General features: G+C 39.7%; 1 protein-coding gene across 3 annotated transcripts in view; it reads left to right on the forward strand.

The window, feature by feature from the left end:
* Positions 1-23,702, forward strand: part of LOC409818 (sodium/calcium exchanger 3) — a 96,220-nt gene that overhangs the window by 58,945 nt on the left and 13,573 nt on the right. For all 3 annotated transcript variants that reach the window (XM_026440945.1, XM_026440944.1, XM_026440946.1), the window contains exons 6-7: positions 14,869-15,027; positions 21,110-21,281. In XM_026440945.1, the coding sequence (XP_026296730.1) occupies positions 14,869-15,027; positions 21,110-21,281 (331 nt within the window). The remainder of the gene's footprint in view (positions 1-14,868; positions 15,028-21,109; positions 21,282-23,702) is intronic.

Raw genomic sequence — 23,702 nt, forward strand, 5'->3', positions numbered from 1 at the left:
CGGAGGAAGTTTGGCATGCAAGGAACGTTATTAAATTACGCACGAAGGATATTTCAGGTTAGGTTAAAAAGAGGAAAAAAAATATCATTTCTTTCTAGGGAAATTCCACCGACGAAATTTGATTGACTCTGTGCGAACTGAAAAAATCAACGGAACAATGATGGCGGCAAGTTCGATAATTGGACGGGACACGATTTCGGAAGACGGAATTTTCAAAAATTAAATACAATTCCCATAGTTAGAATTAATTAATATCGAGCGAAAATTGAAAATTTTCGTCAACGTATATACGATTCGTGAACCAAACGACAAATTAATAATAGAATAATAATAGAAGAAGAGTTAACAAATTAGCAAGAAGTTGGATAAGCACGGTGGCGAGGAGCGGTTAAATCATCGTCATCGTGCGAAGAGAGACGACAGAGGGAGAAGGGAGGGGGTAGACCGCGATCACCTCGTGCGAAGAATCCTTCAGCTAAATCTAGAGTGGCTATAAAGTGGTTTTTCCCCAGTGGGGCGGCGGCGGCGGCGGCGGATCGTGTGCACGCGGGGTTGAGGTTCGATCGGGGTTCGATCGGCCGCCACAGGTCGACAGCCACTCGATAAAAGCATCGGGGAAGGAGAGGGAGGGAGAGCCAGAGTGAAGAGTGTTCGTGACACGCCCTCGAGGTAATAATTCGCGTGGCCGCGAGAGCCAATTTACATGGAACCGATCCCCGTTTCCGGAATACGAATATTTCTCGCGGCTCGAATCCTCCCCTTCCCCCTCCCCTCTCTTCCCCGTATCTTTTTCTTAGAAATGCCGGCTAATTCGCGCCAATTTTAAAATTTTTTAAAATTCAAATTTACGCGCGCGTTTCTATCTTTTTTGGGAGATGTAAGAGAGGGTAAGAAACAAGCGTATATACAAAGTTATAAAGACGTTGGAAATCCCTCCCCCTTCCCCGTATCTTTTTCTTATGAGAAATGGCGGCTAATTCGTGCCAATTCTAAAATTTTTTAAAATTCAAATTTACGCGCGTTTCTATCTTTTTTGAGAGATGTAAGAGAGAGTAAGAAACAAGCGTATATACAAAGTTATAAAGACGTTGGAAACCCTCCCCTTCCCCGTATTTTTTTCTTACAAGGCGAGAAATGGCGGCTAATTCGCGCCAATTCTAAAATTTTTTAAAATTCAAATTTATGCGCGCGTTTCTATCTTTTTTGGGAGATGTAAGGGAGGGTAAAAAGCAAGCGTATATACAAAGTTATAAAGACGTTAAAACTCCCCTCTCTTTCCCGTATCTTTTTCTTACGAGGCGAGAAATTTTAGCTAATTCGCGCCAATTCTAAAATTTTTTAAAATTCAAATTTACGCGCGCGTTTCTATCTTTTTTGGGAGATGTAAGGAAGGGTAAGAAACAAGCGTATATATAAAGTTATAAAGACGTTAAAACCCCTTCTCCCCTTCCCCGTATTTTTTTCTTACAAAGCGAGAAATGGCGGCTAATTCGCGCCAATTCTAAAATTTTTTAAAATTCAAATTTACGCGCGTTCTATCTTTTTTGGGGAGAGATGTAAGGGTAGATTGCGAGGGTAAAAAGTATATTTAAGTTATAAAGACATTGAAGCTTAGCTAATTCGAGAGCAATTAATTCGAATTAGATGAAACAGAGATTCGACGAAGACGAAGCGAAGCGAATGTAATTCGATCGCTTTTAAGTTATTGAAATGAAACGAGTCGCGTTATAGAAATTAAATATCGATAGTATAAATACTTTTTCGATAAAAATAATTCTTCGAGGAGATGATTTTTATTGTCACAAAACGTGATTCCTCGAACAACAACGATTTCAATATTCAACTCGAATATATCGTCGTATAATGATGGAAAATTGTAAAGTTAGTCTCCGCAACGAATTGTTGAAAAAACACTCGGTTGGAGTATTATTCGATTATCTTCCATTCGAATTTATTCGTGGAAGAATCGTGGTAGAAATTTTCGAGATAACGGTGGCGAGGGAAGAGAGAGCTCCTCCGCGAGGATCATTGGCGCGGGAAGGGGGGAGGGTGGATGCTGCAGTGTCCTAGAAAATATCGCGGGAATAACGCGATCTCGAAAGAATCGAATGAAACGAAACGCAAGTATATCGCGTATGCACGGCCACGCCCATCACCACTATTGACAACAAATATCTTCTTTAACCCCTCCATTTCCCTTTTCTGTTCCCTTTTCTATTTCGACTCGAGGAAATAGAAAGTACACGACTCGTATTACGGATGCGACGTAAAGATGGAAAAGAGACGAAAAGAGAGCAAGAGTGAGAGGAATGAAAAATATATCTCTGAGAGAGAAAGAAAGCTTGTCGATGAAGAGGTTAGAATGCGATGAGAATTCGCAATCTCGTTTGTTGGAAGGATAAAATAAAGGAAGAGGAGGAACGATAAATCAAAACGGGGGAGAAGATTAAGACGAGGACGAGATTGTTCGATATATAGTAGCCAGCAATCCGTTTAACGACTGTGGTGGAAAGAAGGAGATGAGAAAAAAAGATGAAAGCGTAAAACGAGGTATCCCGTGATTAACGCGATAGATCACGAGTTGACGTGGGCCATCAATCACGCGGAGATAGAGTTACACGAAACAACCCAGGAAGGAGAAGGATGGTCGAAAAGAAGGAGAACGAGAGAGAGAGTTGGAGAAAAGATCGGGATTTATTGCTTTCTGCAAATCTATTTACGAGAAGAAGGAAAGGGGGAAAAAAAACACGTTTATGCGATGGAACAATGATATAATTGATGGGGAAAAGGGTAATGAAACGAGAACTGAGATAGAGAGAAGTTACTCCCGTTTTCCGGGAGGGTAACTTCTTCCAAGGAGCGGTTCTAATGTAATGGTTGGAGAGATCTTACGGGAAACTTTACGGCGAAGTAAACGGTGTATCGGAGCTGTAAAGGTCTCGAGTCCCTGGGCGGTGTGGTGATAGGCGTACAATCGACCCACTCTTTCAGATTTTTAAAGTGTATCACAATTTAAAGCATCGTGATTAATCGTGAGTGTACGATTAAACCAAGCAGTTTTTAAAAAGAAAAGAAAATGAAATTGGATAAAGAGAGAAACGAAGGATGAAGAAAGAAAAAGAAAGATAAGAAAAGGAATAAAATTAAATTTGATATTTCTGAAACTGTGACGAGTTTTATCTCGAAATAAGTATCCTCTTAACTGGAGACAAGGATGCGGCGATTCTCTCCAACTTTGAGAGAATCTCTCTCTGTCTCTCCTCAGAACAAGAAGCTCGATAGGATGATATTATCCTGCAGGAGAGATCGCAACTCCACAGGGATTTTGTGGGCTTTCATTGTGTCCGCTCGCCGGATACTTTACCCCCTCCCTTATCTATTCTGGCCTGCAAAATTATTCGAAACGTTTACAAACCATGCATGGATCATTCCTTTTAAATAATGGAATAAAATTCGTTTCTGATGGGACAAAGATTGATATAACAATATCGATGGATAATGGGAAAAGATATTAAACTGTCAGGAAAAATAACGATTGAAAAGACAAAGGAAAATGCTGTTCGAGAATAAAAAATTCTGCGTGGAGTTGACTCGAGGAGGATGTAAAATTGACAAATTTTAAAAAAATTGATGATAATGGTTTCGAGATGACTCACGATTGAAAAAATGCATGATATTTATAAAAAAGATCGAATTTGTGTGGAGTTGGTTTCAAAGGAGGATCGTAAATCGATGGATTTTTATATCTTGGTTACAGATTACGCGAGGTGGGGCCGTTCCAAAATTTGATCAGCAAAAACGTTCCGGCGTGTCTCCAGCTGTGACCAAGCCGCAATGAAATTCTAATTTCGACGGTCGAAAAACAACAAAAATTACGGATTTCGTTTGGCTTGCTTTCCACCCATCTTATTTTTAGATCGTTGTGTATTGAATAATTCGCGATGCAAATTTCTTGGCGCCTCGCAATTGTGCACTCGCGCAATTATAATCTGGAAACGGAGTGTTTTTCATCCCTAAAAAAGTAAGATCTTAAAAATTGGCCACGTTTTGTGAATGAAAGTTTGTATCTTCTTTATGACAATTATTACTATTTCTCTTACTTATTTTAAAAAGAAATTGAAACAAGATTCGTGGAGATCAAAAACAAAAGGCTTTAACTTACGATTCGAATTTGCTCACCAATTGTAAGTCAACGTACGTGTAACAGATTAATCTTTTCTTTTATAAGAAACAATTTTCTTCAATCTCTCTTTGAAGATACTGAATCAGATATATTTATACAAGAAAAGAAATATATTTATTATTATTTTTAAACTTTCTTCCGAGTGTCACGAAAAGGAACAAAAGGAAAGGAAAGATGAAGGGAAAGCGTGGTATCGGCGAGCAACTTATTAAATATTCAATTTCTTCTTTCGTTCGTCTCGTCGATATTCCTTCGTTGAATATGCAAAGATACACGATCTGTTTAACAGACAGGGAATATAATATATACATACATATCTGGAACAACGAATGGAAAATTAAGAAAAAGCTTGATCTTCGGGGATTGGCCCGGTTCGTAAACTAAAACCGATGACTCTCCGAGGACTCGATGGAACGGCGTGTCGTGGTAGGAGTAATATACGCGGCCGATGGGACGTTTCACATGTCTGCTTGTACACATAATGCATCCATAATGCCAGTGAATGAAAGTCGTGTTAACGGGGGAGGAATTCCCTCGAATTTCTTTCCTTCGAAAACCGATAAATCCCCGATAAAGAAATTCGATGATCGGGGAACAAAAAGGAGATGTTGACAAAAATGGATAAAGATGGCACAAGTGTTGGCAGCTTTCATTTCTCAAGAATAATAAATTGCGAAACACCCGGCTCGTTATTTACTGCTCCCGCCTTGGACTTCATTAGCCATTCCAGGCTACTAGCTAGCTTATGATAAACCAGTTGGCGGTGATAAAGCTGGCTAGAAATAGGTGGTGGAGGCCAGATAACCCGCGTTCTTGATTAAACTCTCTATCCTCGAAGCTTCTGGGTTTGCGCACTGACTGTGCGAGAGAGAATCATCTCTCACGTATGCTCCCTCTCCGTTATATTTTAATGAAGTTCGGTGACTGGGTCGAAAGGAATTGTTCCAAAGTTTATTGCTTTTTCAACAGATTAGAACGGCGTGAATATCTATCGCTTTGGAAAGAGTCGAAAAATCTCGAGAAGAAATGGAGGAAGAGATAAAAATATCGATTAAGAACACGTAAGGATTCCTAGTGATCGAGTATCGAATATTTTCTTTTATAATTTCACATAATAATTTCTGTTTGAAGGTTTGAATATCTCGAAATTGAATCTTCGCTTCAACAACTTTTTGGAACAGTTCTAATGTTCAAGTTTAACGAAACTATGGAAAATGTTAACAAAGTTTAACAGTATCATCCTGTAAGAAATTCTCGTATCTAGGATCGTATTTCAATGGTATTAATCCAAGAAACATCATCCCTTTTATTCCTTGACAAAATTTCCATTGAATTTTCATTTCAATGTATGTTGAACGAAATTATTGAGAATCGTGGACGAAGGCAATATCAAGACTGATCTATCTGTTGTTCTTTCTTTCTCGATTTCGTAGCGGAAAATCATTCGATTTGACGAAAGCGCCCGCTTTAACAGACGAACAGATTAAAATAAAGAAATAAACAGAGGTTAATAATGGACGAGTGTTGTGCAAGTGGCGTATCTCGGCATTACGATCTGGCAATAGCTCTCGACCGGTATTAGAGCCTAACCCGACGAAATGAAATTTCCGCAGGTAATTTCCGCAGCCTCCGCAATCCCAGCAGGCTGGCAGGATATCGATCGACATTACTAACCGGTGTTCATTTTTACGGTAAACGCGCCTCTCTCCCTTTCTCTCTCTCTCTCTCTCGGAAATTTCTCGGCCTGGAAACGGAATTACGGTTTTAATTGAGAAAAATATCCGTGCAATTACGATCTTGCGAGAGGCGGCCTCCAGACGGGGCGGTTTTAATTTATTCAGGGGCGCACAACTGATCCCCCCCTCCCTTTCCTCTTTTTATTAATGCCGATTGCAACAAGACGTTTCCTCCCCCTGGTGTGCACAACGTTTCATCTCGGCTGGAGAAACGGATCCGACCTCTAGGGATGCGAATAAATGAATAAATTGTATTTATTTAAGAGTATTTTAGGAGAGGAAGTGATGGAAACGAGCAAATATGATTACGTTACGTTCAATTGTAAATAAGGCGCGTTGTTTGTGTATGATACGGATGCGGTTCCAATTTCCAATATAATCTGAAGCGTGGAACGGTAATGAAAATCGTTCTCGATTCATGGTCGATCGAAGATTACGCGAGCATTAAATCCAAAATATCGAGGATCTTTTATTTTTTTTCTATCTTTTTGAAGGGAAAAGTTGGAAATTTTCTTATATCTTCTTTTTACGAATCGAGAGATGAATAGGAATTTTATTAAGTCTCTATCAACCCCTATTTCGAAAACGGAGGAATAAAGCGGTAAGAGAAATTTTAAGAGCCTCCATGTAGCTGCCTCCATTGCGCATCTCCTCCTGTTTTTCGAACGTTATTGCCTGTTTATCGCGTATAATGCCGTAATGCGAGGAAAGAGAAGAAATTGAATTTCACCCCGTTGAACGAGAACAAGCCGGTAATTCCGTGAAAATGGATGAAACGATGTAACGATCCGTGCACGAGATGGTAAATTTTCTTAGTATCCTTGCTTAGTATTGTCGTTCAACCGTGTTTTTTTTTCTTTTTCTTTTTTTACTGCAAGAAAGAGAGTTCTTATATCTTTGACGAGGTAAAAATGTTCTTTGTCGAAAGAGAAACGAAGAAAATCAATCTTTTTAATCCCTATCGATTAAGAAAAATGGATAATTTTTCACCTATATTCGAATCGTAGAAATTATTAAACGTCATTTTATTTTACATTAGTTGATTTTTTGAAACTTCCTCTCTCTTTCTTCCTGCCTTTATGAGAAACCAACGTCACAAAATGCGTATTGGAGAGAAGAGTCGAATAATCCATCAGACAGGGCGATACGCGTCTGTCACACGTTTTATCGTAAATCTTTCAACGAGCGGCTGAAAGGATCCACTTCACCGTCCTTCAACCCAGAAGGAGGAAAAATAGGCCAGGAGAAACATCCTCGAAACTCTTTCTTCTTCTATCTTTCTCTATCTCGCGATATACCCGAATAAACGTAAAAGACACCAACTGAATTTCACCTACATGCAAATCGTTGTTTCAAGACCGACTTGACGTTTCGATTAACCAAAGATCCACCTATTAAACTATTACTCCTCGCCATTTCCATTCAAACCGATCTTTTCCCTTTTTCCTCGGTTCTTCCAATCGGCTCGATCGACTTTCAATTCATCGGATTGATGAATGGCCAACAAATGGCCAACTGAAAGGGGGAGAGAAAAACGCGAGCGCCGCTGTTTACTTGATGGGATAAACGCCAGCGGTCGCGAAATTATTTAAAGCGATCTCGATCTCCACCCCCTCCGTGCAATCGAGAGAGGAAGAGAGAATAACCGGAGGACGAGGAGAGTCCATTGTGTACCGTGCAATTAGCATCGTTCGAGACTCTGCAGAATCCGCGCGGATGCCTCTGTGTATTCCATATACGTCGAGTCCCTCCCACACGCACCCTATTGTTATCCTCCTGATGCTATTACCGTTGCTATTGCGCAATAACTAATATCGTGTTATCGCGGTTATACGCGGACATCGCGTATGCCACTTGATACGATCGATTTATCGAGGATATTGCGGTGCAAATATATATATATACATATATATATAATGCGGTATATAAATGAAGAAAGTGGTTAAAGAGAGAAAATTGATTTTGGAAAGAGATTACTTTTACCCAAGATTACTTAGGGAAGTAAGAAGGAGAGGGAATCGTCGAGTTTTCTCGGAATCGAGTCAGTGGCTGTAATCTGCTCCGTTTCAACTGCTCACTTTTAAATATCAAGGAAAGTGGAAAATGAAGATGGCGATGGTCGGTAAGAGCGCGTTTACTTTATTCTCTATCGGGCCAACTTTATCCCAACCACGATCTAAAACCTCTCGTTAAACCATTAACTTTCGTCGGACACAATTTCGAGCCAAGTTTCGTCGAAATTTCTTTTCCTTACTTCTTCTTCTTCTTCTTCGCGTCTTTTTATGCCACACGAACTTTCCTCTCTTTGGTCCGTGAAATTCGGTTCGAAAAATATACGTGTATTATATATATATGTCGAAGAAAGAAGTCGATCTATTCTGTCTGACGTGATATGTACTCATACTACTTGCCATACAACAAGAATAATAATAGAACGTTACGAGTCTGAACTTTGAACACGTTGAAAAAGTATAATTAATTAAATACTCAAGTTGTAATTAGTTGAATAAAATTACTCTTTAAGTAAAATTCATTTAAAACGCTCGATCGTTTAAAAAGTTACGATTATTTACAATTATTCGAATAATAAAATTTATCCAACTTTCTTATTAACTTGGATTATTAAATTTTCGAATTTAATCACGAAATTGGTTTTTGCATTGCAAAAACATCGATTCTCTCTCTCTCTCTCAACGATCCAAAATTTATCCAAATCCGTGCATCAATTATTCCGTAGAAAGAATCGTCCTCGTTTCTCTTAACGTCACAATTTCGGCCTCGTTCCGTTAATCCACTGGTGAATTTTTAAAAAAAGGAGAGCGCTCGATTTCCATCCCCACGGATCGATCTAGGAATTAACGGAAGGGAAAAGGAGGGAGAGAGAGAGGGGTGGAAGGTGCCATATGCGGAGGTGAATAATACATTGTCTCGAGCTTGCGTGTCCGAGGGTGTCTGGAAGGAAGAAAAGGGGGGAGATAAACGGTAAAAGGAACGGGGAGAAGTTGACGATAAAGGAGAGGAGAGGCGCGCTTTATTTCACCAAGCACAATCGGACACAAAAGCCCCGCTGAATTGCCCTCCAAACCGCTGTATCCAAACTGGCGAGAGAGGAGGAGGAGGAGGAGCGGCTTGAGTTTGTTTATTCCTCTCCTCGAGTATCGGAGGCTGTTATAAATCAACGTCGCGCCGATTGCTTGCGGATGATGGCGAGAAGCGGGATATAAAGTCGAAAACTCGCGTCACCCTCGCGATACTTCGTCTCGATAAAATAAGAGCGATAAAATTCCATTAAATTTCCAATCGAAATGCTTGGAAATTATTTTCTTATATGCACTTTTTAAATTGGATATTTTAAGTTGGATGAGATCTGTTACGAAATTTTGATTCTCGAAGTATTTGCTTAGCTAGGGCAAGGTAGATATTTGAAAATTTTTAAAAATTGGTGAATCGAGAATATTTTTGAAAATATTGGAAATTGGTAATTTTTTAATGAATATTCCCTCAGAAGTTGTATTGTTCTATTATTCTTAATTTGTTCTAAATTTTTAGAAGAACGATAAATTCTTTCGATATCGCATTAAATTTCTTTCTTTTTTTGAAAGCTTCGTCGCTCTTTCTTTCGAAATCTCGGATTTATTACGATTTTATTATATCCTCGACACTCTCTTTTTCGAACAATTGTCGAACGCGGAAGATTTATGGCGGAATAAAGTTCCGTTCCTTTGCAAGAAAATTCATCCAACATGCAAATTCAATATATATATATATATACGTTATGGATCGAGATATTGTACCTATCGTATCATATCTCTAGAGAAAAGATTGTCCGAATGGAGGAACATCTTTTTCGCCAAGATAGAAACGATTTATTATTTACCGAGACGAGTGCGTTTTATCCAAATTTATTCACATCTCTTATCTAAAAACGATAAATTTTGATAAAGCGCGCATCTCTCAATCTCTCGAATCTGTGAAATCGATCTCTTCAGATGCATATTCATACGTTGGGTAAAAAGAATTTTCCGCGTATTCCGCCAAAATTCGCTTTGCCAGCTGTCAAAGCGATCAAATCTTCGAAACAATTCAAACGCGGGCTGTGAGAAATTCTCGCATCGGTTTCTGATCGAATCAATGAAGGATGCATCGATCTTGCGCGAAATTCTTACGAATTCTCGAACCTTTTGTCCCTTCAAATTCGACAACGAAGTTATCAGACTATTACTAAAAATTAAATTTATGTTAGAAAGAAACAACGTCCTTCAAGTATGCATCGAATGTAAAAAATATTCTTGAGAATAAAACTTTCGCTGACGAAGTGAAAATCGTTGCCTCTTAAAATGATTCTGTTCGAGAAAAATACTCTCACCTGTCCTCAGAATTTCCTCAAAATGCGCTCTATCCCCGAATGCACTGTGACTCAAGAAAATATCGAAAGAAAGAAATATTTTAACGAGATCGAGAGTAAGAAAACGTGGGCGAAAGTCATTTTAATTAAAATTCTTTTAAACGAATAGCCTTTTTCTGAGATAAATATTTCGAAATGATTGGTGCACAAATAATTTCAACAACGGAACGAGTTTCTTCAATAATGCTGTAAGAAGAAACGCAAAGAAGAAGAGAAGAGGAATGAGATATAGTTGGAACGAGGATCGGTATCATCATCATCCTGCCTCTCCGGAACATTAGAATTTGCGTCACGCGTGGCAGATATATAATTTATATGATGTAATCGGGTCACGTTCGTTGGGAGAACAAAACTAACGAGACTGCATCTGCTAAGCATACTCGGTGATTCTACGAGCCGTAAACACGATTGTGGCCAAAAGTGCATCTCTCAAGGAAGAAGAAAGTGAAGGAATCGTTTCGTTTCGAGTTTGACTGGCTCACTCTTCTTCACTCTTCTTCTTCTAAGAAATAGGCGATATAATATTCATGATATATAAATAAATTGGAAAGAGAGATAATATTAGAGGATAAAGATTTTCGCGAAATACGAGCTGGATTTATTTTTGACAAATTCTCAGTCAACGTTCAAGAACATTAAGATAAGAGGCTAGAAAAAAAAAAAAGGAAAAATTCGAATCCTTTCCAGAGACCAGATTCAAAATCGAGAGTTGGAAGGAAATCAATTCTCCGTTAATTCCAATCACCGTGTTTCGTTAATAAAGTTTGGTAAAGTTTACGATTCGTATCACACGCACACGTACAGTGAAAATGGTGGAGACCGCATTGCGCTTCCCCGAATTTACCAGGGATAATAATATCGCATAATTCATGGGCGGGAAGAGAGGGAGGGCCGACTTTGGTCATCGCCGACGCGCAACAGAGAGTTTAGGTGTATCGTATTTGGGTGAACCATGTTGGACGCGTATAAAGTCGAGTTCCATTTGATGAACAAAACGGAAGATGGAACGAATCGTATTATGGAAACCGTGTAACGGATAATGTTTTATCCCGTGAAACGATCGCCAGCCAGGGGATCGACTTGTCGGTGATCAAATTAAATATCGAGTTTACGATCAAAGTGTTTATAATCAAAGTTCGCGCTGATTTCGGTCGATAATTCAGTTTGCCGATTCAATTACCGACGCTGCTCGTGAAACGATGTTTTCAACGATGATTCGACAAACCGTGATATTATCGTTTCTCCCTCGAACGAAGGGAATTAAATGGATATTGACAACGGGGAACAACGAAACACGGGTCGGATGAATTTAACGTTGAAGTTGAAATTACGAATCGCGACGATCGATCGATAACGCGATGACGAATCGATCGGGGAGGGAAAAAAAGAAAGAAAAAATGGAGGGCAACGAGCGAAACGATTGACGATCCACGATCCGTGTCGGTTAATCTCATTTACATTCACGGAGCTCGGGTCACCTCGTGGCTATCGATCCTTGGTTCCCTTGGATATCGGTCGCATCGATGGACTAGCCGCGGTTTGATTTATCGGCGAACCGCGTTGCCCCGCCTCTCCGAATTTGTCCTCGAAAGATTCCGTTATCGGCATTCCATCGACCATAAGGTCTTGATAAAGCTGGAATCCTATTTATACAAGGTGACTTTATCTCTCTAATCGTTTGAGCCGTTCAACATTTCCACATATTCTACTAGAATATGCAGAGTCCATTAATCATTCTCGATGTATCAACGTGTTTTGCAAGAGGGAATTCGAGGAAAGAATTTCGAATGCTGAAATATGGGATCTGAAAAAAATGGAATCGAGTTTGTCGAAAGTCTAAGTTCGAAGTTAATATTGATTTTCTCGATCAAAAAGATACATTATCTCGGCTGAGAGAAAAAGAGAATTAATTGGTTCGTCGAATATGCGCACGGTCGCGTAGCAGTTTCGCCAAGCTGCAGGAATTCGCACGTGGTTGAGGGAACTACAATCGTTACGAAGTTTGGAAATCCTACGAGGCAAGTTCGTTCGTGGATAGGTTTCGAGGATCTCGAGAAGGAGAAGGAGGAGGAGGATCAGACGTCAGATACAAATTCCAGAACAGTGGCGGTTAACCGACCCTGTTTACGAACTTTGGGAAACGTAGACGCTCGGAGAAAACTTTCAACGAACGAAATAAAATTCCATTCCGTGGCAATTCCTATCACCAACTATCTTCTAAAAATGATCAAACGCGTGATCTCATTGACGATAACAGTATCGTGCCATAATTTTCTTCCTTTTTGGAAGATGGAACATCAAAAGAAGGAAGAAGGAGAATCGTCATCGAGTTCTAGCTAGAACGAATCTTTGACTCGAAAGCCAGGAAATTTAACTCGACGAAAATTAAACTCTTTGCATTTCGATTCGAAGATGAAATAAAAAATAAAAAATTAAAAGAACGAGAAAAACTTTTTCCAATTCTCGCGTGCTTCGCCAAGATCCCTTGATACAAAATTCTTTTCAGATCCTCGTAGAATATGAATTTAAAAAAAAAGAAAACATCGAAACGAAATTTAAAAACTTTTCCTATTCTAAAATTCCTGGATCAACGAAATTTTCAATCCCGATAGAATAATCCAGTTCTGAAAGAAACTTAACGACTTAAAAAAAATTCCCATTATTCGCTCCCCTTCCTAAATCTTCTTCGTTTCGTAACGAGGTTCTCCTCCTCTCCAACCTTAGAGCTTTCGAGTGAATCGAGAAGGCGATACTCTCCGGTGAGAGAAGGATTAGAGTTGGGTACATCTTCGAGACGCCATGTTTACACCAGGATCTCTCTTCTAATCCTCGCGGTTACGCGAATCTCGAACGACACTCTCGAGCGTCGATCGATCTCCTCGACAACGATCGGAATAAATAACGCGTGACGCGAGGATAATAAAGAAAAAAAGAAAAAAGAAAAAGCTGGTTGTTGAATCGTCGCATTTAACGCTCGCCACTCGAGAAATTCGATGCAGCTGCATGCGCAGCCGCCGTTCCTCGTTAAACTTCACGAGTTTAAGCCACGACAATTTGGAATTCGCCGAAATTCGGGTTGCGTACTACTTGAACAGTTTCCTCGTAGTTTTCACCAGCTTTGTTTCGTTCGAAGAGTATCTCATTAACGAATCGGTTTAATCACCTTTGTTCTTCTTTGTTTGGAAAAAAAAGAGGATCGTTGAATTCTGGCGAAAATTCCTTTCATCGAGACTCGCGCAGCTGCTCTCTGCAAGATCTCCCGTCAAGATGTATCAGTGTTTTTCGAGTTGATGAGGTGTAAACGGGTTGACGCGAATTAATTCAAGTTGGAAAGAAGCGACGAGGAAGAGGTAGGAATGCGTGGAACGTAAATTGCACGCGATGCTTCCACTTTACCTCATGGAATCTCCGTGTATATCGATCAAAGTTAACAATTTCTTAATAAAAAATAATTCGACGCGATGAACGAATGGAAATCGAAACGATTTGTCACTCGATTTAGATTCGAGATATGTTGAAGAAATAAACCTATCGAATTCTATTTATTAAAAATTGTGCAAGAGTTTCTGCGAAAGGATAAGTTAAGAAATTTTTCTCGAACATATATTTCCACTTGAAGTGTAACGTTCATCTTAGAATATTAATATTTAATTCCAGTATCGGGAAAAAGAAAAATGCACGCGAGAGAATTGTTTCGAAAGAGAGAGGAAAATTAAATTTGGTCGACTATAATTTCGCCGTTATCTACTTGTCCGACATGATTCTGAACGTAATTCTCGGGTGACGAGATAACCGGATATCCTCCCTCGCGTTTACTTAACATGAACTTGAAGAGCTTATGCTGATTAGTAAACACAGTTTGCAGTCTCGCTAATCAAAGCTAAAGGGAACGACGACGCGACACCGGTGTCGAATATCTCTCTCTATACTCCAAATAACCGATGCATTCCAATTTTCTTCGAATATCATTTCCCACAGGGGATGAAATCCTTGAAGTTTACCTACGATGAAATATATATAAAACACCCGATTTTTTCTCGACGTTGCGCATTTTACGATCTCCAATTCTCATCTTGAACGATGACGAAGATTAATGGATGGTTTGATCAAGGGAGGGGGAAAAATTGGAGCAAAAAAATTACGTCCCTGGCGCGCTTAATTAAACGCTTTAATCCTGGTTATGCATCGTGGAAAACGGAACGTTGTTTAATTCAAACAGCTCGTTAATTTCGAACGTTAATAAGAACGTAACATTTTCCACGTAACTAATCCAATTTATACGACATATATATATATATATATATATATATATATATATATATATATCCACTTTGGTTGGCAAACAATTTCAGGTGGATACAAAATTTCTCTGTCCAATTTTCGAATATAGCTTTCTTCCCGAAAGATACGAAATCTCCAAACCACCCTGGTCGAAGAAACGAGATTCCCCTTCTCTCGCGTATAAATAATTTAAATCGGCGAGAAATTTGAGAAAGGTTCGTCGAAAGCGTGCGATTTAAGCTGGATTGTATATCGGTTTTCAGATATCGCCGGTGGTTACCTGTGCTTCGTTGTCAGCATATTCGGGATCGGTGTGGTGACGGCGGTAATAGGAGACGTGGCATCCTACTTTGGCTGCACCCTGGGCATCAAGGACTCGGTTACCGCGGTTGCCTTCGTCGCCCTCGGCACCAGCATCCCCGGTAAGTTGACAGAATCCGAGATTTCCTCTAGGAGAGGAGGGAAAAGGAGTCCTTTTTTTTTTTTCTTTCCACGCCACGAAATCCAAACAAGCGAAATTATCTCTGTTTAACGTGTAATTAGAGGAATTTTTTCGTTTTATTTATTTTCAAGGACAACTTCATCGACACGAATTGTCCTTGCACTTGTTAATTCACTCACTTTGTTAGAACCAGGAGTATTTATTCTCCTGGAGAGAATTCACTTGAATTTAAAAAAAAAAGGAACTAAATGTGCGTACGAATCTAATTTGGATCTTGAATTTAATTTTTCCTAAAGAAACGATTATCGAATCCTTCGTTTTTACATTGCCTCGCATCGATGATAAAGTTATTACATTTTTAAACAAAGTAAAGGTTCGTAAAGATCTTCGAATCTCTAGATAACTTATTACATCAATTATCGTAATTAAAAAAAATATATACATTGTTTCTTTTCCTTTTCTTTTTGAAACGAATATATTTTCGAAATGGGAGAGAAGGGTATGAGTTTCACGGTTTGGTCGACGAGAATCAATTATCATAATTAAAAAAAATATATATTCTTTCTTTTCCTTTTTTTTACTCGTGAAACGAATATATTTTCGAAATGGGAGAGAAGGGTATGAGTTTCACGGTTTGGTCGGACGAGAATGGACGCGTCTCTCCACGTACTACGTTTTTCAAGAACGGGGGAGGGGTGTGACGAATAGAATCGTCCTGCGGTGAGCATTGCCGCGTGAAAAGCGCGGGTGGGCAACGGCGTGCGAACGCGTTTATCAGCGGTGTGCGTGCGCGTCAACGGCCATCCCGTACCACTCGTACGTGCGATTATTGGAATAAATCAGCGGCTTTTATCGGGCGGGCGTAAACCCTGCTGCATTTGCATATTCGCGGTCCATTCGTCGGCCGCCACGTTCGCAATTATACCTCGGCTCGCTCGGTATACGTTGAGGGTGGTGGAAAAACGGCGGGGAGCTTAGGGCAGGGATTCGATACACGTTCGGCGAGGAAAATAAATTTAAGATACTTTCCCCCTTCGAAAGTTTGAAATGGTTTAGCTCGTTCCGGGAGAAACGAAATTTCTCTCTTTTAAAAATATCGCCGCTCGTATATTCGGAAAAATATGGTACGGTATAATGATTTCGTGAATTTAATTTCGAGGTATTTTATTAAATCTAGGCGGCTTAGGTTATAATCTAAATTGTTTTATTTTGTTGAATTATTGTAAGAATATTTCTTAAAAAATTACGAGCGTCATTTTTAATCGAGACCTCTTCGAAATTAGGAGAATTGTTTAATGTTTAATTTTTAAAAAAATGAGAAAAATATACGGATCGGTAATTCGCATTAGAGTAAATGCGATACGTAAATTTCGTCCAAATTGGAATGATACTCGACTCGCGGCAGTATTTTAATATAAATTGTGCTAGAATAAATGAATGATACGCTAAAAAGCACGCAAACGCGTAATTACGTTATAATTGCATTAAATACATTTTTTCTTATTACTTTTTTTAGTATATCATCGATATATTTCGCGTAAATATTCTTCTTATTACCTTCACTTCACTCTAAATTATTCTCGTCGATATAATCTACTCAAAATTTGAAGTACGACAAACTTTTTTCTAAAAAACCATGCGTTTCCTTGTACACAAAATTCACAAAACCGAATTTCCGTGCGCACGAATCCCCGTCTCGTCGAATCGCGTTGTCGCGACGAGAGAGATTCATTGCACACACGGCCCGCCTCGTTGAAAAACATCTCCATCCTTGCGGGAAAGAAATTTCCGGCCGGACAAACGAGCCTTGAAAAGAAGGATGAAAAATAAAAAAGAAGAAAAAAGAAAGGGAAGGGGCTGGTTTTGAAAAGCTGGTTGAAAGAGACCTTCTTATCGCGGCTTTTCTCCGTTCCGGCACAATAACCTGATACTTGATTTTATTCAAAAGAAACCGCCTCCGCCGCCGCCGTTCCCTGAAAAAGGGCGTCTTGACTGTGTGCACCGTTACAAATTTCGCCCGAGCCTTGCTCCTCCTCCTCCTCCTCCTCTCCCTTCCATCCTTGGAACAAGCGCGTTCGAGCGAGACCACCCTGAATAGCCCTCTTCCTCCCTCTGAATACGGCCAATTCGTAGAGGGTAAACGTGCCGCGAAATTAACCTTATCGCGTTTAATTAAAAATCTCGCGAGCCATTTACTCCCTTCCCTTTTTTTCTTCTTTTTATTTCAATTCGAAAAGAGGATCTTTTCCTTTCTTTCTTTCTTTATTTCGTCGATACTTTTATTTACTCGCAAAGGGAAAAACTGGATCAAGAGCCACGGATGCACGTAAGTGGTGATGATTATTGTCGATACGAGAAGAATGGAATGGAAACGGATTGGAAATCGAGTAAAGGAAAAAAATATATATACATCGATATTCAAAGGAGTCTAAATAGAATAATCGTTGAATGTCTATGAGACGCAAAGGGAAAGTGTGTAACACAATTGTGACTAAAATTCAAGGATTAGTGATTATTATTGACAATTTATAATAAAACTCTCCTTTCTAGAAACGTAGGATGGGATCTATCCATCCGTTAAATATCACGCTGTCCGGATAATCCCAAGAGGAGGAGCAACAATCTAAATAGAGGTCGCAGTATTTCTCGCCGGCTTCGAATAGTTTTCAGATGGGGACATTTAAATTTCAAAGGATCCACGGGACTAACGGCTGACGCGGCTCGTAAAAATTGCAGCCGTTTCTGCCTCCCACCTCCCTCCTCTGTTTAACTTTCAGACCTCGGGAAGAAGGAGATCTTGTACGTACGTAAGGAATCGTGGTCCCCTCGCCGACAAAAGTCTGTGGAATCGCGGGAAGAGGCCGTGGGGAGATCGTATTTCGACCACGACAGAGGGAACGTTTCGCGAAGTGACGGCGATCTCTTGCAAGATTTATAGCGGAGGTTTCAATGCGTTCGGCCGATCCTCGACACTTCCTCGCTGGGGAGGGATGAAGAAAGAGGCGAGGAAAGAGATATGAAAAATTACCCCCCTCCTTAGTCGGTGATAAATGGGTGATGGTATTCAAAATTTTTTCTTCTTTTCCACCATTTCGTTTAACTTGGTTCGAATCGAGCGAAACTCTTCGTCGAATTGTTCTCAAGTTTTGCTCCTGAACGCGTTCTTTCGAGTTTCTTTCGAAAAATTTAAACACTCTCTCGAGAAATAGTTCTTTTTTCTTTTACGCAAATATTTAAATTGTTCGATTCAACTTAATCCTCGATTGAATAAATCAAAAGAAATCAACGAAAATGTCGTATATTTTTTTTAACGAGATTGGAATAACACGAATCGTGTAAATTAAATGGATAAATTATGGAGCGAACGATTATCACTGGTAATGGGAATTTATCGATGCGAATCGTGACACAAACCCTCCTTCATCGGCGTATTCCGTATTCAAACAGGATTTTAGGGGTTGCTGTATAAGGTGGCGTAGTGATATGCGGCCGGGGTTGGTGATAATTTATTGCGTTTAGCCATTGTGAGCTCGAACAATAGTCTAGCTTCGGGGTCGCGCCACCCCCTTACCGTCCTCCATCCCCTCCGATAGATCGTTGGATGAACCTTCAACGCGTTATCGTGTGAAAACTCTCCATTGTATTTAACGGGAAGAACATTTCCTCCAAATATATTTCTTTCCTCCTCGCAGAGATACCCGAGAAAAATTGTTCGAATCTGGAGAATCGTTAATTCGAAACAATCGAACGAAGATTATCGAAGCAAAATAAACGGATAATTGAAGGAATTTTAAACATCGAACTTGTGATCGGCCATTAATCACATTAACAGATGGATCGAAATCCAATTTTATGCAACGCCAAACGGGGAAATTTCGATCAATTGTCTCGGCTCTTCCTATTCCTCGTCCACCAAAATGACCATCCTTCTGGTGGTTCATTATTGAGTAATCCGTTTTCTCGTGAGATCAACTCTTACAACAATAATCGAATTCTAAGCTTGAAATGTATAAATCAATCGATCCGACTACTAATATATATAATTATAAAGAATCTTTGAAAATAAATTTGACTTTGTATAAATCTTTCGATTTATCGGCTGATGGATAGAAATTAATACACATGGAATAACACGATTAGAACAGTCGAGCAAACTATATTGGATCGAGAATACAATTCAAAGATCAAACTCCGTTGATTAGCTTCAAGTTCAATTAAAGTGAAAATCGATCCCTCTCCTCGAATGGGAATTGTAATTTCTCGAGGAAATGGAGTCAAAGTCGGATAGTGAAAGCGGGCAGTACGATCGATAACGATGTTCGAAAGCGTGGTCGTTGAACGTCGTTTCAGAATCCTCCACGAGATAAGATGTTTCACGAACGAGGGATCCTCGACATATTCAAGAGATGAGGGACAATGAGAGAAAATTCTGTGGGAGGAAGATTGTGGCGAAGGATGGAGCGAATCCTTGGTCAAAATACGCAGCCATAAATATTGATAAGAATTGTACGAAAGGAAGGAAGTTTGCGACGATCGTAAAAGCACGCGAAACGCGAAAGGAAGGCGAATAATTCGCCAGGAATTCGTCCTCGAATTATACAAATCTTCTCGATCGTGAACAACATCCCCGGTCGAAAATTGATCTATGTGGACACAACGTCACGATTGGCCTTTGCCAATCCAGAATTTTCCATTCTGAAATACTCATACATGATCTACAAGAATGGACAAACTTTAAATCGATGCGTTTGTCAATCTTGATTGGCCTATTTATATCTGTGCCTCGATTTTCGATTCGATTCGAGCCGATACAAAATGGATAAACTTAATTTGATTTTTTTTTATATACAGTCATGTGAAAAGATTCGAAAGGACAATTGGAAAAATAGTCCCAAATTTTTGGCCAAATAGCGTATACGAATGTAACATATAAAGGTAACGAAAAACCGTGAAAAACACGTGCACATCGGATAAAAACGGGGATACCATTGCCAATAATTCCTTTTGTCCCCTTGTTTTTTCAAACAAAACTCGATAATATTGAACCCGGGATTTCGAATAATCACGAAATCGTTTACAGTATCGAATGCGTGAAAGTTTTTTACAGTGGAAAGCTAACACAATCGATTGAAATATATATATATATATAAATGGTGGGTGAAATGAATCCAGGCACACACGCGGCTGGATTTAATCCGAGTGTATATATGCACGCACAGTTACGTACACCTTGGCTGGTTATTCACGTCAGCTGGCTGTTGTGCGCAATGTTCTCGTCGCGATAGGAGCAACGACCAATAACAAGAACCGGCGAAAGTAGTAGGCGACGCATATGGCGAAACATACTCCCCGATTAAACGAAGACAGGGAGGAGATATCTCGTTTTTTGGAACTGTTTGCACAACTCTCTACGAGTGTGTTTACCCGAGCATTGTTCGAGTTTTCGTTTTTCCGAATGAAAAAATTCCAGATAAAGTTTTTACCAAATTTGTGTTCCCTCTCTCTCTCGATCGATCGATCGATCTTAAACTTTACTAAATTCGCGTATACGCGACGTATCCCTATCCATCTCGCGGACAAGAGAGAGAGAAGGTAAAGGATCCATTTTCCTCGAAAGTTTTAAACTTTTAAAAAACTGTTACGCGTGTCAACGAACAATCCACTCGTGGTGGACGCGATGTATCCATAACTTTTCATAAAATTTCGTATTTATCAATATATTTCCACGATATATATATACTTGTTCTCGTACGAGATTCGTTTTATAAGCACGTAAAAGCGTAAACTGGAAATTGGTATAGACGACGTGTTGCCACGAATCGCGGCGCGCCGCAAGCTCCGCAGAGAGCTTTCGCCTCGAGACGTGTGCACCCTTCCCGATGTCATCCCACCCGACGCACGTATACAAGAGGAACGAGATTACGGTGTCGTATTGTTGTTGGCCGCGCGAGCGGGGAATGATTGAAAGTCGATAAATTTGATGAGAAGAGAGGGAGAGATGGGGGCGATGAAAGGGAGAGGAGGTGGAGGAGGTTGGATCTAAGTATGTGATTTTATTGCAGACACGTTCGCGAGCAAGGTGGCCGCATGCCAGGACAAATACGCCGACGCGAGCGTGGGGAACGTGACCGGAAGTAACGCGGTGAACGTCTTCCTGGGGATCGGCGTTGCATGGAGCATCGCGGCCATTTACCATGCGTTGCACGGTGACAAGTTTAGAGTAAAACCTGGCAAGTCAGTATCGATTTATCCTTGCTCTTTTTTTTTTTTTTACGTTACGATATTACGTTTAATCTTCGCGCAGATTGCGCTTTTTTATTTTTCTTTTTCCAGGAGAACTTGGGATTGTAAACGATCAAGAACAAAATTGTTATTTGTTTAGAGTTCGAGAATCGCTCTAGAAAAGTCGAAAGTTGGAAAGTTATATCGATCGAGTCGCTTTGAAAGAAGGTATCAAAAGAATATTCTCGGGGAGAGAAAAAATTTAATCTCGAATGTATTTGCACTCTTAAAATAATGGATGTCTCGTCCGGATAACGATGGAATTTGGAATAACTTGTAGCGAAAAAATGAATTCAATCGGATCTATTTTTCACAAGATCCATCCCTCCGCTCGAGAATGAATAAAAATTAAATTTAATCGCGTTTAAAGATCTTGATTAAAGATCGATACAGAGATCGATGATTCGATTTATCGAAACTTAACGAACTTTACGAAAACAATAAAACTTTCAAGATCGGAGAATAGAAAGTGAGAAAATCGTTCGAAATTCTTCACATTCCTCTCCTCAGAGAAATCATCGATCTTCTAAAGATTCAAATTGCGTTTCTTTTTTCTTTTTACGAACAATAATAATAAAAAGACGAAACTGCTAAGTAATTCGCAGTCGTAAAAGAAAAAAGAAAATCATCGATCTTCGCTAAACATTCAAACTGTTCTTTTTTTTCTCTTTTTACGAACAATAATAATAAAAAAACGAAACTGCTAAGTAATTCGCAGTCGTAAAAGAAAAAAGAGAAAACTCGCGATAGCTCGGCTTACCGGCGAAACGAATCTCGATCCCGGACAATGGCATCCTCGTACCGTTGTAAACGCGATTTAGAGCGCGAGATACCGGATCTGATACAACGCCCCATGCCATAGGGACTGGATAAGAGTGGGACAGAAACGAAACAATATCGGGTGAAAGACGACGAGAGCGCACATATGGACTCCCTCCCTCGATATCGGCCCACCGTTTACGATCTCGAGCCGGTTGAGGGGAGGGGACGCTCTCGAGAAATTCGGTCAGAGATTGCGGGAGAAACTCGCGGTGCTCTTGTCGATTTATGCGCTGAAACGTGACCAGAAACTCCGCAACAGTGCGACGGTGCTCTAGAAAATTGTTGCCCCGTGTCGACAGGGACAATATCATCCTCCAGGATACGTAATACGAGAAACGGAGGAGCCGGTTCTGGCATAAAATTTCATAAAATTTTTCGAAATTCGAAATCTGCAAGATGGAGAGGAATGATTGGAATTAGTCGTTGCAAAGGCAAAATTTTAAAAAGAGATCGTCAATTTCTTTTTTCTGACACGTGCCATCGATCGAGTTCTTCCTCGATTTTACGAGTTGAACAAATTTTTTCCACTCGGCTCGTTTGAGGATTAACATCGGTATATAAGAATATATAATTTACCGTTTTGTATATTGAAACGTGTATTCAACTAATATCGAGTTTTTTCTCGATTCGTTTTCGATTTATTCACGAGTTGAACAAATTTTTTCCACTCGGCTCGTTTGTGGATTAACGTCGGTATATAAGAATATATAATTTACGGTTTTGTATATTGAAACGTGTATTCGACTAATATCGAATTCTTTCTCGATTCGTTTTCGATTTATTCACGAATTGAACAAATTTTTTCCACTCGGCTCGTTTGTGGATTAACGTCGGTATATAAGAATGTATAATTTACCGTTTTGTATATTGAAACGTGTATTCGACTAATATCGAATTCTTTCTCGATTCGTCTTCGATTTATTCACGAGTTGAAAAAATTTTTTCCATTCGGCTCGTTGTGGATTAACGTCGGTATATAAGAATATATAATTTACGGTTTTGTATATTGAAACGTATATTCGACTAATTTCGAATTGGCGTGCAAGGGAACATCGACGGCGCATTTAAATTCCGTTGAATTCCGAACGGTTTTGCACGGTAAAATTATCATACGTTTCACGCGCCCGGTAAATCCAATAAGTTCCGTACACTTTTCGATAGAATTAACGCGATAAATCGAGAAACTGTACGGCAAATCGATTGCAAAATTTAATTCCGCATTTATCATCAAAGGCCTAAAGCGTTGGAAAGTTTGCACACCGTATCAAGCGCACGTCCCTTCCGCATGAAAAATGAAACATTTTCTACCGTTCGTCTATCCATTCGATATAAGAAATATTTACACGGTGCGCGAAGTTCGATCAATTCGATCAATCCTCGAACCGTTGCTCGCAATCGTATTCCCTCTGCGAAAAAAAAGAAAAAGAAGTAACCATTTCTCCGGAACAATTTCTCCAGAAAACGATTTTTCTCTAGACGGATCAGTCGATTAAAAAATTTAATTTCGCATTTATCATCAGAGACCTGAAAAAAAAGAAGCAAAGTTTGCAC

Source organism: Apis mellifera, linkage group LG5, assembly GCF_003254395.2.
Source record: "Apis mellifera strain DH4 linkage group LG5, Amel_HAv3.1, whole genome shotgun sequence".
In the NCBI taxonomy this organism is placed as follows: domain Eukaryota; kingdom Metazoa; phylum Arthropoda; class Insecta; order Hymenoptera; family Apidae; genus Apis; species Apis mellifera.